The sequence below is a fragment of the Eurytemora carolleeae genome, unplaced genomic scaffold (genome assembly GCF_000591075.1).
Source record: "Eurytemora carolleeae unplaced genomic scaffold, Eaff_2.0 scaffold510, whole genome shotgun sequence".
In the NCBI taxonomy this organism is placed as follows: domain Eukaryota; kingdom Metazoa; phylum Arthropoda; class Copepoda; order Calanoida; family Temoridae; genus Eurytemora; species Eurytemora carolleeae.
In genome coordinates, this window is record NW_019396395.1 from 194,444 (window position 1) to 212,984 (window position 18,541).

General features: G+C 31.3%; 2 protein-coding genes across 3 annotated transcripts; both read right to left on the minus strand.

Annotated features, from left to right (window-relative positions):
• Positions 1-2,262: 2,262 nt before the first annotated feature.
• Positions 2,263-4,678, minus strand: LOC111702368 (uncharacterized). Its single transcript, XM_023474030.1, has 4 exons — positions 4,601-4,678; positions 3,747-3,824; positions 2,850-3,000; positions 2,263-2,463 (listed from the first exon to the last, which is right to left on the minus strand). The coding sequence occupies exons 1-4, from the start codon at positions 4,619-4,621 to the stop codon at positions 2,360-2,362; spliced, it is 354 nt and encodes a 117-aa protein (XP_023329798.1). The 5' UTR covers positions 4,622-4,678; the 3' UTR covers positions 2,263-2,359.
• Positions 4,679-9,178: 4,500 nt separating this feature from the next.
• On the minus strand, positions 9,179-18,460 carry LOC111702379 (uncharacterized). Of its 2 annotated transcripts, XM_023474046.1 has the most exons (8): positions 18,298-18,459; positions 17,573-17,626; positions 17,178-17,269; positions 15,977-16,048; positions 14,312-14,395; positions 11,909-12,007; positions 10,983-11,068; positions 9,179-9,976 (listed from the first exon to the last, which is right to left on the minus strand). In XM_023474046.1, exons 1-8 carry the CDS (start codon positions 18,442-18,444, stop codon positions 9,870-9,872), a joined length of 741 nt encoding a protein of 246 aa, XP_023329814.1. In that variant the 5' UTR covers positions 18,445-18,459; the 3' UTR covers positions 9,179-9,869. The 2 variants fall into 2 exon arrangements, with proteins under 2 accessions (XP_023329814.1, XP_023329815.1); XM_023474047.1 differs by lacking the exon at positions 14,312-14,395 and having other exon boundaries at positions 18,298-18,460.
• Between the last annotated feature and the right edge of the window lie 81 nt (positions 18,461-18,541).

The following is an 18,541-nucleotide window of genomic DNA, read 5'->3' on the forward strand; positions in this document are numbered from 1 at the left end:
TTATACTATTTGTTCTAACAGATTTCATAGGGTTCCAAAGATGTAGGTATTTGAAAATCACAGTTTGTGACAAAGACTCAATTCCTTTGATGATAAATGCCTGATTACTATATTAAAGAGTATAGACCCCTCATTTATAGAAATATGAGGCTATCTCCTATATACCTTATCCAAATGGTACTGCAGTGACTCGACTGTCCCTTTAAGGATGCGTTATTTATCATGTATCCCTCTTTAAAGATATTCCTCACCACCGCTTTTACACAAAAACCTTACAATATTTTGCTAATAACTTCTTGTGAGCTAGAAACTAGCGTGTTACAATTTTAAATTGTATATGTCATTGGCATGGGCCTTAAAATAATTGTAATTGCGTTGGTGACAGTGGCGTAAATAATGGAGGGTTATTTACCCCCCCTAGAATCCTGGGGCCCCTAGAATTTGTTTTTTTAAAAAAGGTTGATTTTAAAATTGAATATCTTTAAAATTTGCACGAAAATAATTCGAATGTGCAAATATTTCAGATTTTAAGTCAACATATTCTAAATTATAAAGTAATTGTCAATGTCATTACAATTAGATGTTCTTTTTTATATACAAAAGGGTATGGACAATTAAGAATACATGTTTACTTCTAAATAAAGTCATTTCCATGTTAGATTTATTTAAGATCTTAACATACTATCATTGACGACAAGCAAATTTTTGAAATTAGAAATTAGCAAAGGCTATTGTAAACATTTAATGTAAAAAAGTTTCGAACTGTATTCAAACTTTGAATTATTTTGGTAAAATATTCTAAGTTTGAAATATCAAAGGTTTACACCACTCGGTGCAAAAATTTAGGAATTAGAATATTTGAGTTTGTGGCAAAAAATCATTTCCAAATCTAGAGAACATTCTGAGACTGAGCCTGGCAAACTTCCAACTGATTATCATATTTGATAACCTGTTTATCTTCTTTAAACGAACTTCTATAAAATCAAAATGAATTTTGGTTAGAATGTCCCCCTTGAAGGAGCAGAGACCGACCCTAGATGAAGTGAGGGCCCCCTGAAGGAGCAGAGACCGACCCTAGATGAAGTGCGGGCCCCTCTGAAGGAGCAGAGACCGACCCTAGATGAAGTGAGGGCCCCCTGAAGGAGCAGAGACCGACCCTAGATGAAGTGAGGGCCCCTTGAAGGAGCAGAGACCGACCCTAGATGAAGTGAGGGCCCCTTGAAGGAGCAGAGGCCGACCCTAGATGAAGTGAGGGCCCCCTGAAGAAGCAGAGACCAACCCTAGATGAAGTGAGGGCCCCCTGAAGGAGCAGAGACCGACCCTAGATGAAGTGAGGGCCCCCTGAAGGAGCAGAGGCCGACCCTAGATGAAGTGAGGGCCCCCTGAAGGAGCAGAGACCCACCCTGGATGAAGTGAGGTCCCCCCTGAAGGAGAAGAGAACCACCCTGAAGGGTGTTAGATCCTCAATGAAGGAGGAGAGGCGCCCATGGAAGGAAGGAGGACGCCGTAAACCTAAGAAGGATGTATGTCCCCCTAAGATAGGAACCATAGTGAAATATTTGGAACTTTTTCCCCAGCTGGATGGAGGTTGTACGCCAGACATACATTGTTCCTACTCCTGGTACACTCCTCCAGACTGAACCCGAATTTAAGCTCGATAAGGAAGAACAAGAATCTGATCCTAAACCACCCCTTCCTCCACCTAATTTAATCAATCCAATATTCGGGTATTGTCAGGATAAAAACTGTTCTTTGTGTCCAACAAAATCGAATGATATATACTTTGGAGAAAAAAACTCAGCGGGAGCGGTTGAACCAGCGGTTGAGATCTAGCCTAGACTCTACGCAGTTCAGAATAAGAAATGCGCCTTTTTTTCTCAAATTTAAAATTTGTTCAATCAATAAATTCCTGCTTTTTTCATTCATATTTTTATTCACTTTTTAAAACTTTTTTAGTAGTTAAACACACTTTTTTGCTTTAAGCTTACTGTTTTTTCACAACATTTACAAAAGCTTAACGTTGTATAAGGTATTCAAGTGCAGAAAATTCATTACGTAACGTTACTCTATGCCATAAAATTTTATAATGTGCAACGTAACGTTTCAAACGTTTATACTTTTGATGAACACTATCGTAACGAAAGCTAAAATCTAGAAAAATCGAAACGTTGACATCTCTACATTCGGATCAAAGACGGTAGAATAGTAGAAGATAGGGCATTAGGAATTTATCCGAATAGTGTGTATCAGAAACCAATTAAATTAGGTATTCAATTTTAACATATATTTATCATTGTGATTTTAAAGCAAAAAATTTCTGTAACATTATTGTTGTAATTGTTGTAATTGTTTGTTGTAATTATTTTCCAGTAATAGTAACTGGAGCAGGTGTAGCAGTACCAGCTAAAGCACCGGTTAAAGCTGAAGCAGCTGCAAAACCTAGGGCTCCAGCTACCAATGGTCCTAAAACAATATTTTTTTTTATTTAAAGGGGACTATAAATGTAGTTTTAATTAATACTTTTCACCAAGCTTAAACGTCTTTTTCCGAAAAAAAAACATTTCGTTTGGCCATTTTAATTATAGTTTTATTTGCTTCATGCTACTTTTTTAATAATTTATCAGAGAAAAATTCCAGAAATGTCATTAAAATCCAAAACAAATATGATGTGATTTCTTAGCAAACACCCTTTTAACCCTGTATCACGAATTTTTGAACATTAACAAAATAAAAAAATTCCGAAAAAAACTCCCTGTATTTTTTTTAGAAAAAATAATGTAAAAACAAAAAAAAGTTTTGTAAATCATTGCACAATTTCGTGGTACAGGGTGTTATTTATTCCAAGTTACCCAATAAGCTGGCGAGATTGAATCCACTTCCAGTAGAATAGCTAGGATAGGAGGAGTAGGTAGGTCTGTAGTAGCTGTAGGAGCCACCGTAGCTTGAGCAGTATCTGTTCAGTTTTCCAAATTCAGCTTTTAGTTCAGCAGTAACGGGAATCTAAAAATACAACAAGTTGTCTCAGTTAAAATGACAATTAGGAAATGACTTAAGACTCATCAGTAACTAAGAAGGGGACTTCACACGTAATCTTAAGGGACATTTCCGATTCACAACGGTTCAGGTATGAATAACATAATTCCTAGTGTTTTTTTGTCTAAAGGAGAAATAAATTCCTCCATTTACTTGCTAACGAAATCGTTGTGAATTAGGCAAAATAATCTTTAAAAGAAGAATTACATGAGATTACGTCGACAATTCCTTTAAAGAATATATATTTGGTTTAGTTGGATTAAATATACAAGTATGTGATTAGAGATGGGTTTAATTTTTTTAATTAACAACATTTTTGAGATTAAACGAAATTTTAAATGAAGAAGGGTGTTGTTCGGAAAAAACGAACTATGGAAGAACGAAATATCGATTGTTCAGAGCAATTAAAAAATCATCGTTTTTAAAAACAAACGATAAAAAACAAACTGAAAAAAAAACAATAGTTGTTTTGCTGAACGAACTAATTTCCCAAAAGATTTTGAAAAAACTATCGTTTTTACTGAAAGAGCATTTTTTTAAACAAACTTTTGAAAGATACGATTGTGTTTTAACTTAACATACGATTTTATTAAACGAACAATATTATTGAACAAGCGATTTTACTGAACGATCGTTAAGTGAAAAAAAACGAAAGAAATTGTTGGAAAATGAACAAAAATTTTAAGAACAAACGAGATTATGAGAATACTTACAGTTCTCACTGGGAAAGGTTTATACTGGAGTCCCTCAACCAGTGATCCTAGACACACAGTCAGGAGGAACACGGATACCTAGATATAGAGTACTCTTTGAACCAAGGTTGAGTATTAAGGTTGTTTACTCTCGGTGCGCTCCAATGTACGGAAAATGTTCTGTAAAATCTACAAATGACGTCACTGATCCCTACACTCACCTCTATATTGAGTGACGTCATTTATGATTTTCACTTGTTCATACATTTGAGCGCATTGAGAGTAAGCAACCCTACTAGACAACCTTGGTTTGAAGTATCCGACCAAACTCTGAGCAACTAAAAACTCAACTTTTCTAATCATTTTATCTTTGCAACATGATATCGTAGAACTTTGATATTTCAAACTTTTAGATTTAGTAATGATAAGTTTACTCAATTAGGTTGCAAAGATATATTGATTATGAAAGAAAGTTTTGGTAAAGGCTTTGTACAGTATACTGTATACATAAGCTATGTGCTATATGCAATTACCTGTACGACTTATATCAAATTTCAATTGTAACGAAATTGTAGATTAGAGAAAAACGTATTTGAAAAACTTATTTTATCATCTTAATACCGAAATGACACATTTGAAGTATTGAAATCATTATTTAAATTAAAATAAAAATACTTTAAAACAGTTTTAGAGCACTCTCACAAAAAAATAACGGTAGTTAAAAACTGAAAATTTCCAGCTTTTTTGTAAATCTGAATCAAAAGTTTAAAAATTTGAACAACCCGCTTAACATTGTCAAGAATTAAGATTTTGATACCTTTTTCTTATTCAATTTGAACCTTTTTTAAACTCAATTTTAAATTGAGTTAACTTACCAATGCAATGAAATTAGCCATAGTATCTGATGTATTTTCAATAAAAATATGAATCTTTTATACTAATCTAATTTCAAACAGATGTTTTAATCCTATTTAATGCACAATACTTATGATATATAATAGATATAATAAAAGCAATTCTAAATATTAAATTGTAAAAAATGTAATCAGTGCAAGAAAGAGCTTGTTGATGATATATATTATTATCGATTACCTTATAAAAAATACGAAAAAAGGATAATACTAACTATCATGAGCTATAAATATCTATCATGTAAATGTGATAAACATTTCTATCATGAGCTATAAATATTTATCATGTGATATACATATCTATCATTGGCTATAAATATTTATCATGTGATAAACATATCTATTATGAGCTATAAATATTTATCATGTGATATACATATCTATTATGAGCTATAAATATTCATAATGTGATATACATATCTATCATGAGCTATAAATATTTATCATGTGATATTCATATCTATTATAAGCTTTAAATATTTATCATGTGATATACATATCTATAATGAGCTATAAATATGTATCATGTGATATACATATCTATCATAAGCTATAAATATTCATGATGTGATGATATACATATCTATTATGAGCTTTAAATATTCAACATGTGATATACATATCTATTATGAGCTTTAAATATCATAACTATCATTGAGTTAAAAATAGCAATACCTGTAATAATGATTCATAAATTTATAACTATCACTCATGCAATGAATAAAAATAACAATTATAGATATAAAGAGGTATAAATAGTCACCATAAGCCATAAATATCTTATTTTTTCAAATCTTAAACATTTTTAAAGGCTTTTTGAATTTAATTTTAAACACTTTATATCCAGTTCCAATTCACACATAGTTGATTTTCATTGAATGTCGTCTTCAAAATAAACGAATTTTTAGTTTATGTTTTTATTTTAACAAGAGGTGTTTATTTCAGCCGATTATATGTGTGTAAATAGTATTAATTAAATTAAGTGAATTTCTTAATTAATAAATTTTTAAATATCTGCAGTCATTGGATGATATAATAAGCTTAAAATGACAATTTATGTTGAATAATTTGTTAAATTACATTAAAAATCCTAATTACAGCTCTTGATTAGTTTTTATGATAAAACGTTGAAAAGGAGAAGTTTGTATATTAAATATATCTATATATAAATTTGGCTTGTCTGGGTGTTTGTTTGTTTGATTGTCTGTCTGTTTGTATCCAATAAACGTCAAAACGGCTGAACCGATCGGGCCCAAATTTTTTGTGGGACATCTAGGGACCCCAGGGAAGGTTTATGAATGATCAAAATTTTAAATATTTGTCTCCATCAAAATTCGATCTTCATTAAATTTTTTAAAATTTTGAAAATCCACGAAATTTTTTGTGAAAATCCGCGAATTATTTTTGTTTTGTTTTACGATGTACACAAAGAGAACATGTTCACAATTAATTTAGAAGATGGGCGCGAAGCGCCCTCTAAGGCTAGTATATAAATATTTGCAACGCAATGTTTTAGACCTTAGTTATCTTAGACTATCTAGACATATCTATGGTTTACATAAATGGGGGGACTAGCAAGACTCTCTTTGGATGAAAACTTCAAACAGACTCATATTTGCATATTAATAAACCTGAAGATAAAACTTTTCAAATGGCTAACTTTTCCCCGTTAACAAGCTCTACACAGCTTATTAAGCTTAGATGCACTTCTCTGTAGTCCTCTACTCCTCAGTTATCCTCTAGTCCTCTGTAGTTGTCCACTGTTGTCCTCTTTTCATATGCAGTTATATTCCTCTGTAGTCCTCTACTCTTTTGTAGTCCTTTACTCCTCTGAAGTCCTTTACTTCTCTGTAGTCCTTTACTTCTCTGTAGTTCTATACTTCTCTGTAGTTCTATACTTCTCTGTAGTCCTTTACTTCTCTGTAGTTCTATACTTCTCTGTAGTTCTATACTTCTCTGTAGTCCTATACTTCTCTGTAGTTCTATACTTCTCTGTAGTCCTATACTTCTCTGTAGTCCTATACTTATCTGTAGTTCTATACTTCTCTGTAGTCCTTTACTTCCTGTAGTCCTATACTTCTCCGTAGTCCTTTACTTCTCTGTAGTCCTATACTTCTCTGTAGTCCTATACTTCTCTGTAGTCCTTTACTTAGTCCTCTACTTCTCTGTAGTTCTCTACTTCTCTGTAGTCCTTTACTACTCTGTAGCCCTTTACACCTCTGTAGTCCTCTACTTCTTTGTAATCCTCTAATCCTCGATAGTACTCAACTTCTCTTTAGTCCTCTACTTCTCAGTAGACCTGTAGACCTCTACTTCTCTGTAGTCCTCTACTACTCGGAAGTCCTCTAGTTATTAGTAGTTCTCATTTCCTCTGTAGTCCTCTACTCCTCTGAAGTCCTCTAGTCATCAGTAGTTCTCTATTCCTATATAGTCCTATAGTCCTCTGTACTCCTCTATACTTCTGCAGTCCTCTGTAATTATCTGTTGTCCTCTGTAGTCCTCAAAATTTTAGTCCTTTAAAAATTGAAACAATACAAATTTCTGAAAGTTTTTTTTGTTTCCAACATATTGGAAATATTCTGAGGCAACACTCTAATCCTTATCGTTCAAACACGTTTTCTGGGATCCTTTGAGTTACGACAAAATTTCAAGAACGGTTCAGTTGTTTTGACTTTTTTTAAATAAAAAAAACACATTAAATTTTATTTATAAAGATGACTGCGACTGGCACTCACATTCTTGTTTTGAAGTATTTAACCTTTTAATAAATAACAAGGTCGATCAATATGTCTGGATATAACTGGTTTATAAGCCTTATTCCTTGGAAATAACTCTTTTAGGTTGTCCAAAAAAAAACATGTTTAGCTCATATTACACATTTACAGATGTTTGAAAAAAAGAGAACATTTGTATCAGCCCTTAAAAAAATAGATTGCCCGAATCAATTGTCGACATTTAGGTTTTTTTTTAAATCTGCCAATTTAAACAGAAAATTTGCAAAAATTTGTTCATTGGAGAAAGATCTTAAAATGATAACAGGGTTTTGGTTGCAGGTTATATATTATCATACTTAAAATATCCATGTACAATATTACATCAATATATCACATTAAATCAAACAGATACAGTCATTACTTTTGCTCTTTTAATTCCGCAAAGAATTTTTTCATTCCATCTTTATATTTTTTAAATACTTTATCTGATCAAAAGTGACAGATTTATCCTTAACTGTTTACCTTTAAAAAGGGAGTGTTCGCGAAAAATGAAAGGGGGTATAGGCTTACGGCGAAAAATAATCGCTTTTGATCTCTACTAATCTTACCTCTATCTGTTGCGTCTATAAGGAGAAAATTGCTAAAAACGATTATACTGAAGAACGTAGCGTCCATAAAAATTCAGAAAGTTGCATTATACGACTCGTATCGTAAAATACTCAATTTAATTTCAAACAAATCTTTCAGATATTTCAACCTAAAGTCTTCCATTATTTTTCGACGCATTCGAATATTTTTGGTTGTAATATCTGAATGATTTTTTTGAAATTAAATTAACTATTTTACGATATGAGGTAAGATTAGTTGCGATCAAAAGCGATTATTTCTAGCCGTAAGCTTTTACCCCCTTTAATTTTTCGCAAACACTCTATTTAATACAATTGTACAATACTTTGGATGGCCATTTTTTTTACAATTTATTTTTTTTTGAATAGATGATATTTATACATTTTTAAAAACAAGACCAAAATTAATGTTCTTTTTAGGCAAATACATTTTTGTTTTGCTAAAAAAAGGAAGCAAAAAAAACGTTGGATAAAAACAAAGTTTGTATCCGTACTAAAAATTAAATACTGTTTTTCGGAAAACAAGTTTTTCTATTCTTTATTTAGCAATCTCAGTTTTACAGTGTTTTTAGATCTGGGATTTTGATATTAAAATTTCAAGCGCATAAAATGTCGTCTTGAAATTTATTTTTAAGTTTTTGACATCTGTTATGCTTTAATATTGTTCTTCACCAGGGGGGAGGGGGTGATAGTTCTCTACCTGTGTGCTCAGTTAGCTGTACTGTACACTTGCAACTGTTCATTAATATTGATATTCTATAGCTGTTAGGCCTGAATCAACTTATAATAAACAAATATGCAGTACGCTCTCGCTATAGTTTATAGCCTATAAAATTAGTAAATGATTAGCGTACATCAAGGATGTAAGGCAAGGAAAGTCATTTCAGAAGTGTACACATCTTTATTACTGCAGTGTACTCTCTCTGGGCGCTAATGTAAACACAAGACGGATGTCGAAGCCTGACATGGGATCCATCATTCACATGAAAAATCAGTGAAATATTCTGGTCATAGGAAACTATTATGGGAATTATCTAAATTATCAAAATTTAATGCTTTTACCTCTTTGGATACTAAACGAACACTGATGCATCTATTATTGTATACAAATTCCGCCCAGAGAGAACTGGTTTCAATATGTACACAGAGTATACACAACCGCAATTGACTTTCCTTGCCTTACATTCTTGGCGTACATCATCACTCTATACACTATAACCTCGTTGTTCTGCACATATGTTCGTAGACCCCCAGATTTTCATTGAAGACCCTAGATTTTCGTTGGAAACCCCCCATTTGGTGGTAATCAACAAATATAGGGGTCTTCAATGATAATCTGGAGAATTCCTATGAAAATATGAGGGTCTTCAACAAGAATCTGGAGGTCTCCAGTGGAAATATGGGGGTCTCCAATGAAAATGTGAGGGTCTCCAACAAGAATCTTGAGGTCTCCAATGAAAATATGAGGGTCTCCAACGAGACGTTAATGGGAGTCTCCTTGTTAAGAGTGATAATTTTTTGATAATTCTTAAGAAACTTAATTTGCTCTTAAATAGGTAGAAAATATGACACCATAAAAAAAATTTTGCTATGTATTCATAGATTATAAAGATTATACAAAAAACGGTACAGTAGCTCATCAGGTATGAAATACTTGTAAATAAAATAATACAGAATTTGTTTTCAAAGAATTGCCCTATAACAGACAGTGACGTAAAAAACATATTCTGAACTTCGATAATCGACGCTTTTTGAAGGGTAAAATTATGAATATTCAAAAAAATTGCATGTACAAACATTTTTGAAATTCATAACGGAAAATAACAACATTTCTTTTTAAGAGAGGCCTTTCTCGTGCTTATGGACCTCGTGCATTAAACTTATTTTTCTGCCTTAAACAAATTTTTCTATCGGAGGTTTGTTGATCCTCAGTTTTTGTTCATCCATCGTCCTCCCCTCCTCCTCCATATCAAAGTGGCCCCAACCAAACCCAACCAAGTCTAAAAATAAATTATCTATTTAAAGCCAAAGGTCGTCTTTGATCTGGTATCTCCAAAATGTTTTCTGTATTTTCAAAATTTACAAGAAGATTTATGAAGATTTATTTCAATAAAGTAAAAAAAACTATTTTTGTATGTTTCAATGTATAACTTTTTGTCAATAAAGCTTTACATGTTAATCGTACTCGCACATACCTTTTAAAATTAAATTTCAAAAACAATCTTTAAATTGTCTTTTATTCAACTGTCAAGCTTAAATGAAATTCTATGTACATATTTTTGATAAATTGGTAACAAGAAAGCAATGTAATAATTGGGGTCTGTTTTTCTATATAAAACATGGCTGAGGTTTCTTGTAAACAAAAACACAAATATTTAAATCTATTACTAAAATTATGGAGAGACATAAATGTTTATCCTGTGGGGTTTACAAAGTTAAAGTATATGTAATGTTTATTTTTCTATTAGAACGACGATGAATGTTCTATTCTATAAGCTTTGCGCACAAACTTTGAAAGGTACTCCTAAACGTCTCAGTCTTATATATTTTTTTTCAAAGCTCACCCGGTTGTCTTTTTCCAACGGACTTTATACATCAAACTTTTTATTCTATGTAATCCTCCTTTTCCCGGAGATTGTTTAGCTCCATTGTAACAGCACGGGAATGATTAAATACCAACAATACCACAAGTTTTGCGAGAAAAAATTGCAAATTTTTTGCAAACAACCTGTCAAAGGAAATTTGCACATTTTTAGTTTTTCTTGATTAAAAATCAGGTTATTTAAAATTTTTGCAAACATTTTTACTATAAAACTGGATTTTGCGATAAAAAATTCAATTTGCGCAAATTTGCAATTTTTTTTGCAGATTCTAAAAGTAGAGCACAAGAGCTTTCTAATGATGTATCATTTGTCATATTTGGATATAAAACAGCATATCCTGGTTTTCAAGTACCCAGCAGGGATAGGGTTAATTGTCCAAATTATTATATTCTAAACAATTTACTTGGTTCTATCCAATGTTTAACATCGTGGAGATTTTGTATATTGAGTAAACTTTTATCCATCACCCTGGCAGTTTGCTGATACAACCTAGATATATATGTATACTTTTATCCATCACCCTGGCAGTTTGCTGATACAACCTAGATATATATATACTTTTATCCATCACCCTGGCAGTTTGCTGATACAACCTAGATATATATATACTTTTATCCATCACCCTGGCAGTTTGCTGATACAACCTAGATATATATATACTTTTATCCATCACCCTGGCAGTTTGCTAATACAACCTTGATATATATATATACTTTTAACCATCACCCTGGCAGTTTGCTAATACAACCTAGAGAAATAAACTTTAATCTGCAACTTCATTACAGTTAAAACCAGAAAACAATGGAATAGAAAGACGACATTATAGCAACACTTTAGTTTATTTGATGTTTGAAGTAATTAGGTTTACTAGACACTTCTGAAATTTCTAATTTAGTATAAATGTTAAATGGGTTTGTTTACAGCTTGTCTGTCTGTTTGTTTGTATCCAATAAACGTCAAAACGGCTGAACCGATCAGGCCCAAATTTTTTGGGATACCTCACGTGGCTCTAGGGAAGGTTTATAAATAAACAAAATTAAAAAAATTTGCCTCCATCAAAATTCGATTTTCAATGTCTCATTCGCCCTGGACTTATCCAAGTTATTACTTTATTTTAAAAGTCATCTTTCTACTCCAGAGTTTTCTGTTAATTACTGTAACATTATCTTAAGTTTATATTGAATTGACTTCTTTATTTGAATATACAAACCAAGGTTTGATTCAGTTTTGAATTGAAATAAAAAAATAAAAAATAATTTGCGTATTTACCAAATAAATTTTTTTTTTCAGGGACAAATATCTTAACTTTTTCTGAGATCTCATAATTACCTGACAGCGACTTCTAGAAGCGTAATTAGAAGAAATATTGCAGACCCTCCGAGCACCGGTCCAACCACAATTAGAGGAGCTATTCCACCATAATCTTTTCTGGAATAAATATATGAATTTATTCCACTATATTCTTTTCTGGAATAAATATATGAGTTTATTCCACAATAAACTTGTCTGGAATAGATATATGAATTTATTCCACAATAAACTTTTCTGGGATAAATATAAGAATTTATTCCACCGTAATCTTTTCTGGAATAATTATAAGAATGTATGACACCATAATCTCTTCTGGAATACTTATAAGAATTATTCCGTCATAATCTGGAATATCAAAATTATGGATTTAAAAAGAATTGGTTTAGCTATAGGCCTCAGTTCAATAGCTTATGATGATGTTTAATTTCAGTTTTCAACTTTTCAATGTAAATTATTGAAATATTTTAGAGTCCGTCAAAAATTTAAATGTAACAAGGTTACCTACAAAGATTAATACAGTAATGACTAATGTCGACCAAAACTAAGAATGCTTTTCAATCAGATTCCAAGGAAATGAGATCTTGGCACAAAAATAACCTTTCTAATCTCTGCACCGTGATGGTGTAGACCTTTGATATTTCAAACTTGGACTATTTATCTACTGTGGTCTGTGTTTATAGCAACATGACGGAGATGCATTTTCTATTGGTGTTTCGAATTCTAACAAGTGTTTTAAAATTACAAGCTTATAACAAGTAAACAAAAAGAAGCATCTTCTCTTTGTTTCCATATGCGTATGTGTATCTTTGCTTTTTGAAAACTTGGTAGAAATCTAATATTGAAATCAAAAGTCGTCTTCACTGCACTGATATATACGATGACGACTGTAACAGAATTCATAGTTTGAAATATCAGTTTGCAAAACAAAAAGGGATTCGAAAATCAGAGTTTGAGACAAAGACTCAATTTTTAACGAATACTTTTTAAGACCAAAATAAGCAGATCACACTTTTAAATCATTCAAGTACAATTATGCTTTTTTAATGAACTTTTTTCTTTTTGATAAATAAACAAATCTAAAAATATAGAAAAAGTATTTTTCAAATGAAGCTGCTTCACAAACAATGTTTATCTTGAAAAAAAAACATGATAATTAACAGGAATGCATCGACATCCAACTATGTAATTACTTGTAAATAATTATAGAATCATGTAGCTATGTAATCACATGTAAATAATTACAGAATCCTGTAGCTATGTAATTACATATATGTAAATAATTAGAGAATCCTGTAGCTTTGTAATTACATGTAAATAATTACAGAATCCTGTATGAATGTATGTAGGAGTCCCCCCACAAAAATAAAAATAAAATGAAGAATATAATACAGCCTTCATTTGTAAGTCTATCAATCTCTGGCTGCATAAACGTAAATTTGACACATGCGAATTGGTAACCGCCAAAACGCTCCTGGAAAAACGTTTCCGGAACAAAGTCATACTATTTCGCACTGAAAAAGTCCTGTGGAAAAAGTCCTTTCATTAAAAAGTTTTGTTTTTTAAGAAAAAAGTCCCAGGAATCCAAAACATAGCACTTTATTTCTAGTGACATTTTTTCCAAGGACTTTAGAAAATTCGGACTTTTTTCCCAATGTTTTTATTTCCAGGTTTTTTTTCCAGACACTTTTTTCCCGTGACGTACTTTCTTAGATAGATTTATGTGAGTTATCGCAACAAATCTGGGTCTGATCAGTTTACCCGTTTTGACATTTACTAGACACAAACAGACAGATAACTGACAAGCAGCCAAGTCAAATATATATGTAAAAAACGAAAACAAAAAATAAATATCCTTCGTCAGTTTTAAGGTAACAATTGGGCATATTCAGGGTTACCCACAAAGAATGAGACTTTACAGTGAAACCCTTAATAACGAATACATCGGAAGAATTTATCAAATGTCGTCTTGACAATTTTTCAATGAGTTTTATACTAGTTTACGTAAATTTCAGTATTTGCGAAAATAAATAAATAGCCATGAATGCGGGAACAGTTTTAAAGAGTTCCATATAATCATTTAATTAAAAAACTAAATATCTGCAACATTCCATTATCAGAAAGTGAAGAATACGACGTTTGTTGAATTATTTCGATGTATTTGTTATTAAGGGTTTCACTGTAGACGACTGTACGGAATTTATACTGTCAGTTTCCTTACATATATTATTCATAATTTCCATTAACTTCAAATCATTAAATAAGCCATAAAATGACCATAGTCAAGGCAGACGACTTTATTCAACCTTGGAATCGTCATATTTTAAGAATTGCAGGTCGTCGGTAAAGTCTTATTTTTTGTGGATAATCCCGTATGTGTATTAAATACAAAAATATTAATTAATATTCAAATGATGTAAATACCTGTACAAGTACCAAAATACAATGGAAGATATACAAGCCGCTAATAGAAGTACAACTGTACAGGAAATGCAGTAAACAAGATGTCTAAAACAAACTTTAATTTCAACTCTAAAACTAAAAACCTTAGGTGGAAAGTTAAAGTTAGATCGTACTACTTTGGTAAAAGAGAAATAAAGTTTCAATTCTAATAATCAGACACTACAAGCTTGCTCAGCTTACAATATATTCTAACTTTTTTAAACCCATGCATTTTTTCTTTGTGACCTTCCATACATTTCAACCTTCCTTATCATTCATAAGTTTATAACTATTTCAAACCGTAAAGAAATCTCGTTTAATCTTTACCATCGAGATATTAGTAATAGAGGGGGCATCTGGAATTTTAGACTTCTTGTTGTACAGCCACTGTACACAATGACCCGATCAGAAATTCTACCTGGGGGATCATAATTCGTAGATAAGTGTTTTAAGACATTTTTGTTTGAATCTGAAGCCTACAATATTGAAGCAAAGAAAACAAGCACATATGATTTTTGTATAAAAATGAAGCATGACAAATAGAGAAAAAAATAAAATCCTTCTCCTTAATAACATCTTGCTTCTTATCAAATTCTTTACTTATGAAATCTACATTGTGCATTAACTGTTAGTAATATAGGTTTCTGACTTTTAGAATGAAAAAGCAATTTTAGACTAATAATAGATCTAAATTAGGCTAGACTTAATTTTAAAGTTATTGAAGAACTGAAAACTGTTAAAATATTTATTTTGCATAAATAAACTTAACGTGATACAAGTGATTTTTAAGTATAAATAATCTTTTGGTTTTGTAGGAGCACCAGTTTTGAAAGCTTTTGACGCAATCCATTTTTTTACATTTTGGTTCCCTGCATATAAAAATTGGGTGTTTTGTCTTCCAGATAACTTGTTCTATCCACTTTTTTCGTATGTTATGAAAAATTTCTGAACCCGAAACATCGTTGTTTACAAAATTATTGACACTACAATATCTCATTGTTGAAAAATATTAAAATTAACTGTTCACACAATACCGTACAAATAGATGTACTTTGGATTAAACCCACTGTACTCTATGATACCAACTCAGTCATAAGGAAACATTTTTCGACAAAATTCACTGTACAGTATAAACCTAGCCAGGCAAAATTAGAAGAGTTATGCCCGCCCCCTGATCTTTACTCTAAATATATAAAGTAGTAGTCTTCAGGTATTCCAGGTGTACCAGATTGTTCTATACTTAGGTAAGCAGAGATTGAATATTTAATTTATTATTCAATCAAAAAAACAATTAAGCATTCTCATACACAATGTTTCATGGACCAATTGCCATGGACCAATCTTCAGTGAGGTCTGTTCTCGACTCTCGAGAACATTATGTATGAGGATGTTTATCTGTTTTTCTGATTAAATAATGAATTAGATAAATAAAGTCGTAGTCTCTGTTTTTCTGTCTGTTTATTGTATGTCCGATCACTTGATAAAAATTCCCTCAAATTTTGTTTTGACAACTCTGTAGAACGACGAGAATGTTGATATTAGTTAAGGTTTACATATTCTAAGTTCATCATAGGTAGACATTTAAAGAGAAGTTACCAGTCAAAGCCAGGTTCCCAATCTCTGCTTTTCCTTAGTAAAACTCTATACCTATCTGATCTCCGTCGGTTTAATGCGTTTAAAGTTCTTCTATCTTGACGTCTCATGGGAGCCTCTTCTATCCTATAATACATGTCATCAGATAATGTATACAGTGTACTGTTCCGTTAAATTCACAAAGTAAACAATTGAAAGTTCTAGAAAATAAAGTTTCAAAATAATAAGACTTTCTTTTTCAGGGCCAAATATTAATTACTGCATTTCCGAAATAAAAAATACCGTTATACATTACATATGTTTCAGCTAAATAAAAACTCAATTTAGCTTTCCCGTTTTTTACTTATGGTTATATGTTTGCACATTGCACAATGCACAAAAAAATTATACAAGAATATTTGATGATTTATATCTAAAAATGTGGCTATGGAAAAAAAAAAAAAACGCATCCTGCATTTTATTTTTATTTTGTTGAATATTGATAAACACTATCTGTTTAAACTTCCCCCTTCCAATGTACTGTATTTAAGAAATTATAAAACACATGACATCGGTCACAATTATTACTAGAAAGCTCAATTGAATTTCAGAATTTAATATCCACTGGGAATTTTGCAGAAAGTATTTCTAATTTAATTTAATGTCAATATTTGCTGGATTAGTCCTTTTTAGAAAAAATGTCGTATTTAAATTAATTTTTATTATTTTTTTAGAGGTACAATTAATATGTTTTGTCTTAGCACTTTATTTAAAAAAAAATGAATAATTGAAATTTCAGATAAGAGATTGAATGAAGGGGACTTTCATTCCGTTTTTATTATGGTTAATTATTGTTTAAAAATACATTGAGATTCATAAAAGTGAGGATTAGGACAGTCAAGCAATATCATTGTTATTACGCAAATAGTTTTAACATTGGTTTGAAATTTAATCATACGAAATGAAATTGGTTTGTGAAAACTGCATAATTGCTGTGTTACATGTTTATTGCAGAAATTATAACTTGAGTCGGAAAGTCTTCTTCCTTTTCCAGAGTTTTCGCGTTCTGTTCTGTACTGTACTGTACTGTACTGTACTGTACTGTACTGTACTGTACTGTACTGTACTGTACTGTACTGTACTGTTCTGTACTGTACTGCACAGTACTGACTGTACTGTACTGTACTGTACTGTACTGTACTGTTCTGTACTGTACTGCACAGTACTGTACTGTACTGTACTGTACTGTACTGTTCTGTACTGTTCTGTACTGTACCTAGTTGGAATAAAAACAATAGGATCAACTTTTTTCTTCTTTCTTTTAATTATTTTCTTCTTTTGCTGGTGGAATCTTCCTCTCTGATATTCCTTAATAAGATAATAATTTCATATAAAAATCTGATAAATATAAAACTATTTTATACATGCAATTTTGGACGTACAGCAAATTCAGAGGTAAAGGGGTAAAGCTTCGAATCGTTTTCTGCTAAATCACTGATATACATGTATTAATTAGGCCTATCAAATACGTATGTAACATTGATTTTAAATCTTAGAATTTTATATTTACTGTGTTTAATTAATGTATGTAACATGTCTTAAACAAAACTAAAATAATTTTAAAAAATTCTAAAAATTGTAAGTTTTCTTTTTTGGTGTTGTGTTTTTTACCTTGGATGAAGCAAGGCGTCTAAGCATAGGAACATCTTTCCGTTCATGAGGTGGCTAGAAGATAATCATGTTAGGTATCTACTAAGTATGATTTACCCCATTTTGTAAGAAAGAATACAAATGGTGAGATAAAAACACTAGGTGGTCGCTGAGATTTATTGTATAAAAATAAGCATTCCTTTAAAAAAAGCTGGTTTTTTGGTCTGCAACAAAAATTCGTTCATCCCGCCCCTTTTAAAAATAATAAGAAATAATAAAAATGATTTGTTATATTTTACAAAGGAATGTCATTTACTCTCAGAAAAATTAGAATCAATGGAAATTCAAACCCCAGAGGGATTCAATGATAAACCCAAGGGCGCAGCCTTAGGGTTTATCATTGAATCTAATTTGTCCATTAATTCTAATTTGTCTGAGAGTAAATGATACAATGGGCGAAATTTTTGTTAAATGATTTTTCTGTTCATAATATTTCTACTGACGTCTCATCTGACTAAAATACAATTGGAAGGGGGGGGGGGGAGGGGGGTCGATGGTATTTTATACGTGTTTGGAAAGCCCTTGCAGCTATACTTAATAGTAAAGAATTTTGGTGTATTAAAGAAAAAAAAATTATTTCATTCATATTTGATCAGACAAATGTAAATTTTCAATGTTGTATGTCCCATTTTTGGTCCATGAATAATTAACATGAACATAAAATAATAAAAATGGCATTTATTAACCTGATTATGTACAATTTGATTATACAGTTCAATATCCCTGTTCATATTTTCTTTCCGGGCCCTCTCCTGCATAGCGTAATTCTGGATCATGTTCGCCATTTTGAAATCTGAAATAAAAATGTTCACATCAATAAAAATACAATACATTTTCAATATTTTATTGTGATTTTTAGTAAACTTCAACCAATGAGTGTCACAAATGTTACAGAATTATTCTCGCCATAAACCTAAAGCGTCTTTCACA